The 15911-nt window shown below is 55.9% G+C and overlaps 3 protein-coding genes across 3 annotated transcripts; 1 reads left to right on the top strand and 2 right to left on the bottom strand.

The window, feature by feature from the left end:
* Positions 1 to 356: 356 nt before the first annotated feature.
* LOC34621386 lies at positions 357 to 2136 on the bottom strand. Its single transcript, XM_026337302.1, has 4 exons — positions 2033 to 2136; positions 1350 to 1678; positions 1055 to 1196; positions 357 to 570 (listed from the first exon to the last, which is right to left on the bottom strand). The coding sequence occupies exons 1-4, from the start codon at positions 2134 to 2136 to the stop codon at positions 357 to 359; spliced, it is 789 nt and encodes a 262-aa protein (XP_026193087.1).
* An 836-nt stretch (positions 2137 to 2972) lies between these two features.
* Positions 2973 to 12879, top strand: LOC34624268 (the record flags this gene model as incomplete). The annotated part of the gene is made up of 3 exons (XM_026337297.1): positions 2973 to 2994; positions 7667 to 8101; positions 12839 to 12879. Coding segments are annotated over 3 exons (498 nt in total), but the record flags the coding sequence as incomplete, so codon positions are not given.
* A 180-nt stretch (positions 12880 to 13059) lies between these two features.
* LOC34624270 (AF4/FMR2 family member 4) lies at positions 13060 to 15830 on the bottom strand. The gene is made up of 4 exons (XM_026337301.1): positions 15698 to 15830; positions 15227 to 15500; positions 14223 to 15092; positions 13060 to 13207 (listed from the first exon to the last, which is right to left on the bottom strand). The coding sequence occupies exons 1-4, from the start codon at positions 15822 to 15824 to the stop codon at positions 13060 to 13062; spliced, it is 1419 nt and encodes a 472-aa protein (XP_026193086.1). The 5' UTR covers positions 15825 to 15830.
* Positions 15831 to 15911: the final 81 nt, after the last annotated feature.

Genomic DNA, 15911 nt, shown 5'->3' with positions numbered 1-15911 from the left:
TAAACGGATTCTGCGCATGTGCTCGAACTAGGGAGCTCTCCTGCTTGTTTATGTTTGCTTGAAACTCCCTGGTGACGGCTTAATAGTCATACACTTAGAAGAAAACCCCACGGGGGCAGCCGTGCAGCGCCGGTTTAGAACACCTGCTGCGTCGCACTGCAACACAGTCGAGCCTTAGAAACCTAGCAGCAGCAGCAGTCGCACGAGAAACTTCACGCGCTTCCTAAGCAATGACCTGAGCGGCAGCAGTCCTGGCGCTGGAGAGCACACAGGCTGCGGTAGCAGGCCAAGTCTCCTAAGTGTGCGCTGTTTCGGCACTGCCCAATTCATGCAACGGAAAAAACAAGGGCACAGCATTAGGACGGCGCACTTCCAGTTACCCCTAAGCCCATTTCTGTTTCTGCCATAAGCATACGGCAACGCTGCGCAGGGGCCTTCCGCGCTCCCGTCTTTACTCTCTGGCCCCCCCCATCCCAATCCATTAGCATCTCCACAAAGCTTTCGCAGATGCGTGTCTGCATCCGCGAACTATTGCGGCCACCTTTGCCTCTCGCGCCGCCGCAGCACTGCCTGTCTCTCCTTGGTGCGTAAAGAGCAGACAGGGAGGACGGCGAACGGGGGCGTGTTTGCTTGACAGAGTAACTCAGAGCTGGCAGTCGTGATAAGCATGCAAACCCTTAAAGAATTCGATACATTGCGAGTTGCGAGATAGCTTGCAAACGTGGCCCTTAAGGGCACACGCGGCAATGTATGAATCACCAAAACGGTGTGTGTGTGTGTGTGTGTGTGTGTGTGTGTGCTGTTGCAACCAGCGCCGCGCACAAGAACTCCCTGCTTCCTCGCCAAACCCCTGTGCGTCTATTCCTCGCGCTGTTTTTCGCGCTCTGTTTCGGGCTTGCCGAGGTTTTTGAGAGTCAACCGCAGCAGCGAGCGGTGCCTTAGTGGGGGAGCTGCCTCAGACGGCAGGTGCATCTCCTGCCCGTGCTGCTTCTCCCGGACGCCTACAAATAAATACCTGAACTGCCAAACAGCAAGCCTACAGCACTCCTGCTACCCCCGCGACGGGTGTCTACGCGATAGGACCCGCATGAGGGAGTTAAATTCTGACTTAAAGCGACTTCTTCTCGGCTGTCCTCCTCTTGCGGCTGCTGGGAGGGCAGCCAGTGCGGCACCCCCAGCGCTGCTGCTGCCACGGCCTTCAGCTCCCGTTGCTGCTCCTGCCGATGCAGTCCTTGCATCTACTTCTCGCGCACTGTGTTGTGCACGGGGCGACTGCCAGCTGCTATTGCTGCTGTTGCTGCTGTTGCTGCTTCCTTCCTGCTGCATGCCTCGCAGTGCAGTGCTCCTACTTTCGCCGTACGTAGCATTGACGGTCCGCCTTGCCAAAAAATTCCCCCGGGACGCTCTACGGCGGATGCGCTGCAGAAAAGCTCGGTTCGGTGGCATTGGTCCAGGTGCTCCACCTGCAGAGTCTCCTGCTGCCGCACTACCACTGGAAACTGCAGCAGAAGGTTCTGCAGGAGGAACGGCAGCAGCAGCAGCAGCAGCAGCTGTCTCGGTAGCACCGCTGGTGCCGCGCATGCTGGACACAAACACTCTCCAGAGCCGCTGCCGCCTGCCATCAACGCTTGCGGACGCGCTCCTACGCCTCCGCTGCTGCTGCTGCTGTTGTTGCTCCCTGTAAGAGAAGAAGCGGCGCGAAGTTCGGCTGCCTCGGCCCCTACTTGAAGACAAGCTGTGGGGATAGTCCACTTGGCATACGGCGTGGCAGAACCAACACTCCAGCAACAAGCAGCCCATAGCCGAAATGTTGCGCGTGCCGCAGCGGCCGCATATGACAATCATCACCTGCGAAAACGAGCAGCAAGCCCTAAGGACACCCCTCGCCGGCGAGACTCTTTCTTCTATTGAGGCTAAAATGCATGCATGCATGCATGCGCACGGCAAGAAAACCACACGCATTCACCAGCTGCAAACGAAGCAACAGGAATAGCGAAGGGCAGACCACACAGCGGAACAAGAAATCTCATACCGGTCCGCCTGTTGGCGTGCCCCCTGCTTCTGCTGCTGGTGCTGCCGAAGGCGAAGCTTCCTGCGGCAGTTGCTGGTGCGGTGGCTGCGCCGTATCGCCTTCATTTCGAAGATGATGCCCTCGAATTCCCGCAGCTTGCCAGTCCTGCGACCTCAAAGGCGGCGCTGAGTTGAGCGTCGAGCAGCTGCTGCATTGGACAAATACAGCGCGCGCGTCAAAATGCATTACGGAGCTGCATGCATGGCAGCGAAGCACGCGGTAGGCAAATTCCTCCAGGACCTGCACAAGCGACGACACAGAAAGAGAAAAGACAGAATTGGCAGGGGGGGTTTGCTGCTTTTGCTGCTTCCATTGCGTCGTTTCGGGGAACGCTGGTGCTGTGTCTTGAGCTCTTCCGAATGAAAAAGGAGGGCCTTGATGATAGCGCTACGTCTGCTGGGAATGCCAGCGCAGTTGCACTGACATTGCTGCTACTGCTGCAATCGCAATTGCCCGTAATGCTGCAAGTGCCGCTGCCACCGCCGCCACTGCTACGCTGTCTCTCTGTGCATATATATAGATACATATACATATACATATAGATATATATATAGATATAGATATATATATAGATATATAGCGAGGTTGTACGGCCACCACCGTGCTCACGACTCTAGAGAACGGGCTGTATAGAGCTTACGGGCAAGGAGCGTGGCTCTGGCAGATTCTCTAGTCCAGCAACCGAAGAAATGACGCCATTTGGATTCAAGAGAAAGAAGCATCGATCTCCTACGAAGGTTGATCCAGCGCAGTTGCTGCTGGGGTTGCTGGGGGGAGGGGGCACTGCAGCACTGCCTGCGGCTGCTCCTCCCTCTCCCCCTTCCCCCTCATCATAGTCGCCAACGGCAGTTTCAGGTGCTGTATCTGCTGCTGCTGCGGCGGCTGCCGAAGCAGCAGCACCAGCCGAAGCAGCAGCACCAGCAGCGGAGGGCAAGTCGGCAGGAACCGCTTCATCAAGAGCCAGCCGATACAGCCTATCACCCGACAGTTGTTGCTGCACTTGCTGCGAAGGTTCATCAACGAACAACACGGTGGCAGCAGCAGCGCTGCTGTGGCCGCCGCTGCTGCTGCCACTTTGCATTGAGACACCGACGCCCGAGAAACTCTATTTTCCCGCTTCGTCAGATTTTTGGCAGCAACAGCAGCAACAGCAACAGCCTCAGCGGCTGCTGCTGCTGCTGCTGTTGTTGTTTTTGTGTGGAGAATGCAGCACTGCTGCTACCTTCGCTTCAGTGACTGCTGCAAGGGTTCGCACGCGCCAAACGGTGGTGGTTCGTGTAAGCCGTTGAATTCCCCCAAGTCGTAGTAGGCTCCTGCGTGTTGTCTTCCTCTTTCACGCATCTGTGACAAAGCGCTGCTGCTGAGGTTCTGTTGCTGCCTGTGATGGCAGGAGGAAGCACTCAGACCGTGCAGGTTCTACGCGCGCTGCTGGCTGCCCATGTCGCACGGCGTTCGTCCTAGCGGGTGTTAAGGCTCCTTCATGGATGGATGTCTTGGGAGTGCCGCAGCCCGTACAAGCAACAGAAGCAGCGCGTGCGGCGGCTGGTGTTGCTGATGTGCTGTTGCAAATGAGCAGGGTTTAGCAGCGGCTGCATGAGGCCTGCAGCGGCGCGCAGAGGTATTCTTTCGCTTGTCTCTGCGACAGGAGCGCCGCAGCCACCGCGCTGCGTACAGATGCTACAGCTGAAGCTGTTGGAGCCGCCGATCCAGCGGGGAAAGCCTTCGCGTCAGGACGAGCAGCTGCCTTTACCTGCAGCACCCGCCGCGAACCTGCTCTGCAGGTGCTTCAGTGTCTCGGAGGGCGTCGCACGCGCCGCTTTACGGACAAAAGACAAAAACAATGGCTTAATAGACATTGCTGCCTCGAGTAATCCTACTGCTGCCGCTGCTGCTTCTGCGAGGACCGTCGCTAGTGCAACGGGCCTGCGCAGCGGCGGCAGCACATGCAGCGCCGCGGAATAATAGGAGGGCAGTTTGTCGACTATGGCCGCACAAAGCGAGTATAGCGGCAGAAAGAAGCTTTATGGGTGCCTCGTCAACTGCAGATGCCGCAGCTTGTTTTCACCGCGTGTTGAGCACGCTGCGGCTAGTTGCAGCATCAGCAGCGGAGGCACTCCCTCTCTAGTGGGGTTTGCCAAGAGCGGCCAAGAAGTCACGAAGGTGGCATTAGAGCACTTCTTGACTTCGTCTGAGGCGGCTGAAGCGGCGCTGCAACTCTTGGGGTCGTGCCTTCGCAGGGTCTGTCGGAAAGCCGTTTGCCGCTACACCGCAGCACGGGCTGCCGTGTGGGAAGAGAGGCTTCGAGCTGCTGAGTCAATTCCTCCCTCCCCCAGCAACGCGCGAGAGCAGCAGCAGCGACAGAGGAGCCAGCAGTGCGCCTGGCACGGGAGGCTTCCCCCGCAGCAGCCTTGAAACAGGGAGGTCACGTCTCCCTTCTTTTGCGCGGAGGAGTGGCTCCGTGTGTGGCTGCTTACGGAGGACTAGCACATCCAAGATGGGCAGTGACTGCTGCAAAAACGCCCTTAACGGGGTTAGACAGCCGCGAGACACTCACAAAAAGGATTTTCCGGACGCGAAGAAACCGTGGCCAGGCGACTTCTTGTGCGCGCTGCTGATGTGATACGGCTGGTGCTCCCGACTGCCACGGATAGCGTCTGCCTCTGCTGCCCCTTCTGCTGGTGTCACCTCCCCTCTTTCACGTGCTACACTTCGAGCTTTGCTGATGCCGGTGCTCCCGATGCTCCTCATGCATGTATTCACCTAAGAGTCCGCGGAAGCGCAAACGTCTGGGGTGTAGGCTTACTGTTGCACGTGTGTCTCTGTATGGGGGTTGTCCATGAGTAAATTTGTATATATACATATATATATGTATGTGTATATGTATGTATGTGTGTGTGTATACATGTACGTATACATAAGTACATGTGTATGTAAATATGCATGCGTATGTATGTGTATACGTGTGTATCTGTAACTGTACATGTATGTGTGTACTTATGTGTATGTTATCTGTATGTGTATGTCTGTATGCGTGTATATATATATATATGCGTATATGTGTATATGTATGTGTACAGGTATGTGTACATGTGCATGTGTGTGTATATACGTGTATGTGTATATATACATATATATCGGCAGATGTAAATGTATATATGCACATGCACATACACACATATTTATGTATATTTATGTATGTATGTACGTGTGTGTGTGACATTTCGCTGTGCAGCAACAGGGCTCCTGCTCCGGCGGACGCGCAACGTCAAAATGAGCTGGAGTTGTCTCTGATATGCAATGCAGGATCCATGGCGCACATGCATCCCTCTTTCTGTTCTCACGCCTCCCAAGCCGGCGCTGGTACTGGTTCCGGTTTATGTCCACAGGACGCCACTCGCTGCTCTAAAATGAGCTTTGATAGCGCTGTCGTGACCTGTGGCAGTACCATTATGCACACCTCCGGAGAAATAGGCACAATGGCATCCATTTGCACTGAGCAGCAGGAACGGAAGCTCTCGCCTTCATAGGCCTCGCCACTTCAGAGAGTGCCCATGAAGGCGGCGGCGATTATATATATATTATAAATGGGGTCTGTTTCAATATACTGCAGAATCACACACAGCTGGTGCAGCAGCAGCCGTGTGTTCTCGCGCGTACTCCCGTGCACACAGAAACAACACACCTCCTTGCTTCCATACTTTCCCCACATGTTTATACACCTACACCTACACATATCTCCACACATGTATGCTTACTTCGTTACACACACCTTGTGCAGGTATTGTGACAGAATTGTCTAGGGGCCACATGGGGTGTGGCGGTAACCACAGCTGCGTGAGCTGGTGCTGCCGTTGATGCTTTTGCTTTGTTGCTCGTGCCGTGTCCGACCTCCAGCATGCGCTGCCTCCCTAAAAAAGGCAGGCTCCAGCTGCAGAAGTGTGCTCTTCTAGGTTTCCTGAGGGAAACCGACCCAATCAGCGCGGCTGTCACAACGCTCTATGATGCAACAGCAGTGCCAAAGGCAGTGCCCAAATCGCCCCTTCTTTCGTAGTACCGTCAAATGTACTGCGTTTTATGGTGTATCGCGATTTATCAGGCCATAGGTCTCTCCCCATTCTGCTTCGCCATCGTGCCGTTTCTCCTATGTTTTTGCTCTAATCTGGGAGCTTCAGCCCGGCGAGCCGCGCGGCGAAAAGCTCGTGAACTCCTTGCAGTAGACGGTGGTAGCAAGAAGGCTTTGTTTCTGAGGAACACTGAATTCAAATACAGAAAACAAGCGTTTTGCTACACAGATCTCCTGGGAACCGCGGTATTTTGAGTGCGGACATGTCGTAAGATCATTGGAGGCAACTTTGTGGCTAGCTGCACCCAGTAAGCGCAGAGAGGACTGCCAAAAAAATCGTTTTTCCGAGGACCGTTAGCACACACATGCCCCTCGGCAGAATAGCAACAAGGGTTATTTGGCTGTGCCTCCCTATGAGGGGAACGTAGACTTTTTAGCTCGGTTTACCAAAAAAGAACATAGAGTGGCGATACTTCATTATATCCCCATTGAGGCGCATGGACTGAGACAGAGGACCCTTTCGCGTGCGGCCGGGGCTCGCAGGTCCATTCAGTGCCTCCATGTCTGCCTTATAGGGCTCTGTTGCTTTTACGATAGCCGACCGGTTCTATAGGTGACTTGTCACAGAGCCGGATCGAACCAGGGGTCTGGGCAGAGGTAGAGGCAGGAGCCCAAGGTTTTACAAGGGCCTAAAAAGGGGCTTTTAGGCAGCGAAGATCACCAGGTTAAGGGACATTAAAGGGTGTAGCAGGGCACATGGGGTTGCAGACAAGGGGAAGGAGGGCTGACGGTTTACGCAGACGCGCGTGCTCTCCATTCTGTGCGCTCGTGTTTGTGCACACAAATTCACACACACACGCATACATACGAATTGCGAAGGACGCCACACTGGGAGTTTCAGGAAAAGAAACGGTGGCCATCGAAATGGAACGCCAACGGCCAGGGAGGGCATGTGCTGTGGGAGACGCTCCGTGTGTTCGTACGTTTGTGTTTGAGTGTGCTTTTTTGTCATTTTGTGCGTAGCTGTTTTTGCATTCGTATGGATAGACCTAAAGGGCAATTCAGAGTCTGTGTGCTAGGAGGGAGGGTCCCTGCTGACAGTCGCAGGCCTCGGGTGGAATGAAATAGGGTCTGCGTTGAGGATACGACCTATTTAATATCGATAAATAAAATACCCTAATTTGCATGATGTCTCGGCTGAAGCAAGTTTAGAGCGTTTAGGAGAGACAGGCAAGACCACATGTACACCTTAGCTAATAGAAGACCCCTGCCGACTCCCTCTAGCTCCCCGTGCGCGCCGTGAGACAGAGCGAATGCCGATTAAGCGCGCAGCTCTGTGTGAAGCGTCACTTCAAAGCTCTCTGCCTATTTTTGTTTCATTTGTTTTGTTTTCAAGCCCCTTATTTCAACTCGATTTGTCCTCCCCCGGCTTGCGCTGCCGAAGGAAATGGTTCCCTGGTGTATGCTCTCGTTGACTGCGGCCTTTGCCGCCGCAACTAGTTCCAACGCCTCCGCACCAGCTCCCCCTGGAGTCAGCATTTCTCTTCCAGCAATGCCACCCCTCGACTTGTCTGCTGAAGGACTCGAATCCTTTCTGAAGGAATTGGGCAGCATCTTCGAAAACCCGCAATTGCCACCTCCAGCCGATTCGCTCAGCACTCTACTCGCTCCTCTTGCCGAGCTGCTCAAGGCGGTGGAGGGCATGATACTCCCCCCCGCAGAGGACGCCGAAGCCCGGAACATCACCTCTGCACTGCGCGACATCTTCCAAAAGCAGTCGATCCTGAAGGAGAAGCTCTCTGCACTCCAAACACTGGCCACCGACGGAGGCCTCGCATCTGCAGACCTCGAGTCTGTGAAAGACATCGCCAGACGCCAGTGGACCCTCTACGAAGCGCAGGACAACTTGGGTCTTCGCCTGCTGCAACAGCTGAGAGCTCTCCTTGAGGCCCTCTTCCCAAATCTAGGCGAAATCTTGCCCTCAGCAGAACAGCTCGGCGCCCAGCAAGAGGCGTTCCTCGAGGAAACACGCTCCGTATTCGCTAGCGTTCTCAACTAAAATCCAAGTTCGACGGCTCTAGGCAGGAGGGGTGTACAGCCACAGTGCCACAAGCAAACGCACAGGCGCTGCTCCTCTTGCTCAAAAGGCAAGGGGACGGCCTTTGAACACCTTTCCAAAAACACGTGATTCGCCACCTCCCCCTTCTTGCATGCAATCCATTTTCAAAACACCCAAATTTTAGTGCTGCTTCAGCCTATGCAACGTAAAACGCGTACGCGCATGTACACGCTGTAGGCCCAAACCATGAATCGGTGCGCCTCGGAGTGCGGGTGCACTCAGCGAGTGGCAAAGTGTACTCCCTAGAGAAGCTATGCTTCACAGTAGCCGCAAAAATCTCTACCCCGTGTGTACCTTTATTCGCCCTTCCCCGCATGCTCTTGAGGCTCGCCCTATAGGGCGCGCGCCCTACACAAGTTCTTGACCCTGAACGGATAGGGCGCAATTCAGCAGTCACCGGCCGATTTGAATAGCAAGTCGTTGAAACTGCGGATTCGCGAGGCAAAGAGTGGGTGTGCAAGCGCATGAGCTGGGTATGGCTGCAACACGAGGCGCACCCCTATACACCCGAACCACCGCCTTGCACACAGAACACGTGCAGCCTCGGCGCCATTGCTGTGTGTGCAATGCACCTGAAATAGCAGTCCAATGCCAGATCGAAGGCGACTTACCATGCAGTCAACCTCCGAGGCCCGCTGTGGCTCCTCTTCCTGGGACACTGTCGACAAGCGAGAGGAGCAGTAGCTGTTATGCGCTGCAGTTATTCACAGTACCCCCTTTCCCTATAAGGAGGAGTTATTCACAGGCTCTAACTGGGCAGCAGCTGCAGGAACGCACCTTGTAGGGCTGCTTCTTGCTGTCGCTAGATGCCAAGAAGCGAACCACTGCCCACGTACTGCTAAAAGACGTGCCTTTTCCCACGCTGTATGACCTGCACTTCTCTACAAGGTTCCCCCCAAGAAGTTCTGCGGCATACACAAACTCGATAACCCCTTGCCGTAGGTCTCAAATGCAGAACTCCGGACACGATTGCAGGCCTTTGTTCTTGAGGGCATTGCTGGGGCGGGCGCCTTTTCCCTCATGCGTAGGTTAAACGCCTCAGGTACAAAACGCTGTAGCTCTGTAGCTGCACGCTGGCTCATCCTCTCTCTTAAGGCGCGGCTCCTACGTGAGACGCCTCTAACTTGCCAAACTACACCGAGGATGCTCTTAAGGAGTTGGGAGGAGCTTAAAGCCCTCATGTTCCCAAGCGTGCATGGAGCCCTCCTTAAGAGTTCCCGTCATGCTACAAGAGCGCCCCGTCGCATGCACTCGAACGCTTAAAAAGATCTTATTCTTTTAAGCATTCAGAGGACGGCATCCTCGCCCCCGCAGTCGCAGCACCCTCGTTCTGTGGCATTGCTGCACAGGGCAACACTACCGACCAACAGCAAACGCAGTAAGCGAGGTCATAAAGCAGCAGCGAGACCAACAGCAGCAACGGCTTCCCAATTGTACCAAACTGCTCTCTGCATGCAAAAGAAAGGCTTAGAGAGCGCTCGGCCCCGCGCTCTGCCGAATATTAATTAGCAACTGGCCCTCTGACTTCTGACTGCATCGGAGCAGCACTTCGCTCATGTACAAGAGTTGTTGCTTCTGCTCCTCTTCATGAAATCTAGGTAGCGACTGTTTCAGCTCATGCCGCCCTTGTCACTGACAGCCGCCAACGCAGTATCGTCAGAAAGGGGAACTCATTACAGGACACACAGGAAGTTCGCTCCTCTTGCAGCCCCTGCCCTTTTGGTGATGCTGTGGCTGCTGTGCCCGCTTCTTAGAGCCCAATGTACAACCTAGTGTGGAGCAGAGAGAGATATTCTCTGGCAGCACTTCCCCACAGCTGCCGCTGCAGTTGGTGCTGCTGCAATCGATTGTGCTGCAGTCGGTGCCGCTCCAGGCCGCGTTTCTGCAGTCGGTGTTGTCACTCTGTATGACGTTAACACAACACAACGACCCTGCTGCTAAGGTGCTTTGCAGCACTGCGTTTGCTGATGGACCTAGTGCAACTGTCGCTGCGCCTCTGCTGGTGCTGATGCTAAAGCTCTGGCATCAAGGTTTCACATGGAACTAGTGGCAGCAACTCGCAAGGCAGGAAAAACTGTTGCAAGGATCAGAAAATTAGGATGGAAACCACAATGTGGCCTGTTTTGGTGCTGCTCCGGAACGACTTTACAGGGCGGCTCGCCGCGAGAGCAGCCGTCAATGTCTCACTGCAGTCGCAGCCGCAGTGCGTCTGCAGGCCCCGTAAGACACTCACCAGAGAAGTTATTCTACAAATAAATGAGGGTTTCCTGTGTTGTCACTGCTGTTGCTGCTGCCGACAGCTACCGACCGCGGTTCCTCGCAAGGCAGTGCCGTTGGTGCCGCCCCAGACCTTCGCAGCTTCTGTTGCTGCATGCGGCAAGCGAAGCTGCAAAAGCTGGAAAACTAGGCGCGCGAGTTGTTCTTCCTCATAGCTACGGTGTGCAGCTGCAGCCGGCACAGTGCCAAAGCCACCAAAGTGCTGTGAGCAGGTCTGTGGCAGTAATTACAGCAGCAGGTTCAGCAGCAACTACTGCAGCGAAACAGCAGTAAGACCCACGGCCATAACAGCAGTTAGACCACCAGCAATACTTGCAGTTATAACAGCAGTTACGACAACAACAACCGCAACGAGAGCAGCACCCGAAGCAGAGCGTCGCTCATGAGCCGCGACGGTTGGGGCAACAGCCTGAACGGCAGCGCCTACTGCAAGAATTAGAGCGAATGGATGCCATCAAGCCTATTGATTTCTCAGCTCTGCTTTTGGAGGCTCGCAAGGCGCGTAGGGAGCAACGGCAACAGCAACAGCAGGGGGTTGCTGCCGGCGATGCTCATCAGGCAAGTGCCAGGATCGACGCTGCCAGTGTTGATGCAGCGCATCTTGCACCACAGTGGATTCGCTGCAGCCAAGCGGCTGCCTTCAATTTGTTGCAGACGCAGAAGCCTCTGCAGCAGCCCTTGCTGCAGCAGCTGCTGCAGCAAGGTTCTGGACAAGTGCGGCAGCCGCAGCAGCAGGAGCTGTTGCTCCTTTTAGATCTCCGCAGTGCCTCTGACTATGAGGCGAGCCACATAGCTCAGGCAGTCCATGTGCAACAGCTGCAGAAGCTGCTGCCGTCGCAGCTGCCGCAGGTGGACATGCGAAAGCCCCAACAGCAGCCGCGTCTGCGCGTCGTGGCGTATGCTCAAGACGAAGAAGCGACAAATCGCTTCCTTTCAGGTGAAGAGGCTCGCTGCAGCAGCACAGGCTTACAGCGGTTCCTGTCTGCAGTGCAGCGGCATTGTCTGATCGAGCAGCGACGCCTCGCAGGAGGGTTCTCAGGCTTCGCTGCGGACTACCCTTTCATGTGTCTCAGCAGTGCAGCAGAAGCAGCAGCAGGCCTGAGCATGCATGCAGCAGCAGCGGCAGCACTGATGAGCTATCCTCAGCAGATCCTCAGGGTTCCTTCGGCAGGGCATGCAGCGACGGCAGAAGCAGCAACAGCAGCAGCAACAGCAGCAGCTGCTGCAGCGAGCAGTAGCGATAATGCAATCGTTCCGTTTCTTGGGCTCTTTGCCGGAAAGCCGCTGCATGCACGCAGCAGCGGCGTGCGAATGCGATTGCAGATTTCGCACATTGTTGACCTCTCGACGGCCGGCTTAGGCTCCAGCTTCACCAGCAGCAGCATTAGTGGCAGTAGAGCTTCTGTAGAAGAACCTTCAGTGTGGACACCCTTGGCTGCCGCAGGCTCTGCGGCTTCTCCGACTGCTGCAGTTGCGCTGTTGCGCTACGCCATTGAGCCGCGCGAGGCGGCGTGGCAGGTGCTGCAGAGGCTTGGTCTTATTGACCGTGACAACAACTTTAACAGCACATGCAGCAGCAGCAGTAATGCATGCAAGACAAGTGCAGGTTCCGTTCTGATAGTCGCTGACGAGGACGCCTGCTCCCGGAGTGCGGCTACTTTGATACTGTCTGCTGTTTTATGCAGCCACCGCAACAGCAGCAGCAGCAGCAACAGCAGCAGCGGCGGTGACTCAAGGGCGGCATTAGCGCACGTGCTGCGCAGCTGGAAGGAGGCGGTGCTTTTGCCGCAGCACATGCAGCAGCTCCTTCAATACAAGAGTGACAGACTTGTTCTTTGCCCTCGAAGGGACCCTAGACGCATGACGCGCCTTAGTGCTGCCGAGGACGAAGACGAAGAGCTGCTCCAGCAAGCTGCAGCCGAGACACTCTGGGCATACACTGCCCCTCGTGAGCCTCTTCTGTCCGCCGCTGCAGCAGAAGCGAGCATTAGTGCTGCTGCTGCTGCTGCTGCTGCCTTTGAGAGCGCTCTGGTGAACATGCGACGGCGCGAGGACGCCCTGGCTGCAGCGACGCGCGAACCGCAGCAGCAGCAACGGGAGGTTCTCGCTGAAGCAGCAAGTGCGTTGCTCCACGTTCTTACCACGGGGGATACGCAGGAAGCCGCAACAGCAAAAAGCGGATTTGCTGCCGTAGGGCTCCCCCCCGCAGGGGCAGAAACACAAAGCACTTGGTGCTGCTGCTGGTGGCTGCTTGCAGACCTTGTGGGCCTGCTCTGCCTGCAACAGCAACAAAAGCAGCAGCAGCAAGAGCAGCAAGAGCAGCAACAACGGGAGCAGCAACAGCAGCAGCAGCAAGCACTTTTGGACGGGCTGCTGCTGCTGCTGCGGCGCGCGCTGCAGCAGTACGATGTCGAAGCAGCAGCAACACGAGCAGCAGGAGAGTGCGGCAGTCCTGCCGGAACTGCTCTTCTTAATACCGCCATTCTCTGGCAGCAGCAGCAGCAGCAGCACGAGCGTCAGGGACGAAAGCTACAGAAGTTGTTGCTGCTTTTCTTGGAGATTGAGGGATGGGCTCTTCTCGAGGGCGCAGAGGCAGCGGCCCTCAGAAACAGCAGCAGCAGCACGAGCAGCAGCAGCACGAGCAGCAGCAGCGGAGGCGAGGCATTGTACGGCATTCCTACACAAGGAGTGCGTTGCGCTGCAGGAGCTCTTTACTGCTTTTTCGTCCAGCCCTTGGTGCAGCAGCAGCAGCAGCCACTGCACAAGCTGCCGCAGAAAAAGCTACGGCAGGCCGTTCGAGTGCTGCGGGAATCGCGGTGGGCAGATGCTGCTGCCGCTCTCGCAGCAGCCACTGCAGCGACAGCACCTACCCCAGTCGGGTTGCTTCCGCGAGGCAGCAGCGAGAGGAAGGACGACAGCGCGAGCAGCAGCGAGAAGGCTGTCTTGCCAGACACGCTGCAGGAAGTGCTGCGGCCGTTTGTGCTGCTGCTCGACGGCAGTTAGCAGCAGCAAAAGCAGCAGCAGCACGAAGCCTCCTCTTTTCTTTGCGGGGTGGCTCCTAGTCGCAAACCTCAGAGCATACGTACTACAAGGCATCGCTCGTCCTGGTGCTCCTCCTCTGCGAGAAAAAATTACACGAGTTCCCAGGTTTGAACCCTCCGCAGTCTAAAAGGTGGGGATCCAACACAAGGCTTTCGAGACGCTGCCCGTGCTGGTAGCCAAACGTTGTCTACACAAACCGCTTAAGGGAGGCCAGCCTTCTGGGCGCTCGCCAACGCGGCAACAACCCCACCCCACCCCTCCACCCCACACGCCACACAGGTGTTGCCCGCTACGCAGGCCTCGCCGCTGCCCTTCGAGGGGGCCGCTTAGGTTTAGCAGGTGAGGCAAGGAAGCGAAGAAGACCGCTCTCAAATATGCCGTACTGCCGTCTCCTGTCGCCGAACAAATCAAGCCTAAAAAGCCATGCAAACACACAATACACATGCGCACGTAGGCTGCGCTGCGCCTATTCGTCAAAAATATGCAGCCACGCCACACACCACCCACGCAGGAGTCCTGCCCAAGCTGCACTCGGCAATGGCAGCCGCAAATACAGAAGCAGCAGGAAATCTCGAGCACGACGAAAACTGCCAAATCAAAGGCCAATAGAAGCGTGTGTCCAGCACCGGCAGCAAACATGTGCAGCTCACCAGCGTTTCACAGCCTTGTGCTGAAGGAAGAGGACAGGCTCAATCCGGTTACCACCCTTTCTGCTCAAACTCATGGCAGGCAGCCAATCTGCACTCACTGGCAGCGATGCAATCGTATAAATAGGTGTCCTGTTACTCTCGTCGCTGCTAGCTGTGCTACTGCCTCTTCTGCTGTTGCGCCTACTGCCATTCTCATTGCTGCCTTGTTTGCTGCTCTGGCGGGAGCTCTGGCGTTCAAATTGAAAATCTTCAGCGTCGTCACGGTCTTGCGTGTCCGATTCACGCTGCACTTGTTGCTGCTGCTCTTGTTGTTGTTGCTCTTGCTGCTGCTCGTCTTGCTGCTGCTGCTCTTGTTGTTGCTGCTGCTCTTGTTGTTGCTGGTCACCCTTCTTCTCTGAGTCACTTTCGTCATCAGTCTCGAAGAAGAAGGCGCATGAAGCTGCCGCTGAAGCAGCGTTTGCGGCCTCCGCAGTTCGAGTGTCTGCTGTCGGGGCACCGGAGGAAGCGCTCGTAGCGGTGGTGGCACCAGCAGCAGCCGCTGCTGCTGGTGATGATCTATGCTTTTCCTTATCCTTCCCTCTTTTCTGCCGAGTCTCGCTGCTACTTCTGCTGTCGGTTCTTTTCTTGCCGTCCTCCTCGACTACGAATACATCTACAAAGCGCCACTGCCGTTGCTTCTGCCCGCCGCGTGAGGCCTTGCTGCCGCTGCCCGACTTTGCGCTTGCACTCGCGCTTGCAGCAGCAGCAGCTGCTGCTGCTGCTTCTCTTGCGGCTGCAGCCCGAGCAGCAGCAGCCGCAGCCTTTGCGCTGCGGCTCTGTTTAGTCTGCGCACGACGGGGTGACCCCGAATAACGTGGAGGCTTCCAGGAACTGCAGCAGTAGCAGCCACAGCATCCACGAACTGGGATCGGCCGGCAAGCCGTCACTGAGGCTACAGTGGCGTCTTGAGCGAAAGGAACGGAGGGGGAGGTCTGCGACTGCTGTTGCTGCCTGGCCTTACTCACCTCCCTTCGTCCTCGTGAGAGTGCCCCTCGTCGAACCAGTCATACTGCTCCTGCTCCTGCCGTTGCTGCTGCATGCGCAGAAAGCTTCTCCAGTCTTCCCCCCCGTAGTCGAAGGTATCGTGTCTTCTGTTGAAAGCAGACTGCGGAAACTTTCCTAGGCCGCTGGGGTCGCTGCCGGTGCGAGCTCTGTAGAGGGCGTCGTAGGCTGCACGCTGCGTGTTTAGAATTCTATAAGCCTCAGAGACAGCTTGAAATCTGGAAGCGTCTCCCCCACCTGCAGCAAAAAGATGAGTCGCAACCAACGGGACAGGCGGCAGCATCTCAGGGGCCCCAAGCAAACCTACGAAGCCACCAGAAAGGCGGTGAGCAGAGCTGCAACATCAGCATCAGCAAAAACTGCAACAGCAAAAGCAGCAATAACAAAAACTGCAACAACAAAAGCAGTTACAGGAGCTCTTAGAGTGGACGTACAATCAGGATGAGAGGCCTTTGCTGCATCAACAAACTTCCTCTTGATTTCTGCATCTGCTGCCGTGGGGTGTACACCCAATACACGATACAAATCAATAAAGCGACGGCGCAGAGAATCGAGGCCCATGGTTGCTGCTGCAGTTGACTATTGAGTGTATTTACTTCGGTTGGAACTGCATCCGTCATCCCTCGGGATTTCGCTGCTCTTGTTGTT

Source organism: Cyclospora cayetanensis, unplaced genomic scaffold (assembly GCF_002999335.1).
Source record: "Cyclospora cayetanensis isolate NF1_C8 unplaced genomic scaffold, CcayRef3 CcayRef3_contig_175, whole genome shotgun sequence".
NCBI lineage: Eukaryota > Apicomplexa > Conoidasida > Eucoccidiorida > Eimeriidae > Cyclospora > Cyclospora cayetanensis.
Note: the sequence above shows the minus strand (reverse complement) of the source record. Positions and strands in the feature narration are given on the sequence as shown.

What these genes read in the sequence shown, in the direction of transcription:
- LOC34621386 (XM_026337302.1), bottom strand. Translation starts at nt 2,136, where the DNA reads ATGAAGGCGATACGGCGCAGCCACCGCACCAGCAACTGCCGCAGGAAG. An exon ending in GCACGCCAACAGGCGGACCG is followed by an intron (nt 1,679 to 2,032) that starts GTATGAGATTTC and finishes CTTCTCTTACAG; the next exon opens with GGAGCAACAACAGCAGCAGC. An exon ending in CGTAGACACCCGTCGCGGGG is followed by an intron (nt 571 to 1,054) that starts GTAGCAGGAGTG and finishes AAGGAGAGACAG; the next exon opens with GCAGTGCTGCGGCGGCGCGA.
- LOC34624270 (XM_026337301.1), bottom strand. Translation starts at nt 15,824, where the DNA reads ATGGGCCTCGATTCTCTGCGCCGTCGCTTTATTGATTTGTATCGTGTA. An exon ending in TCTCACGAGGACGAAGGGAG is followed by an intron (nt 15,093 to 15,226) that starts GTGAGTAAGGCC and finishes CTACTGCTGCAG; the next exon opens with TTCCTGGAAGCCTCCACGTT. An exon ending in CACAAGGCTGTGAAACGCTG is followed by an intron (nt 13,208 to 14,222) that starts GTGAGCTGCACA and finishes CTCCTTGTGTAG; the next exon opens with GAATGCCGTACAATGCCTCG.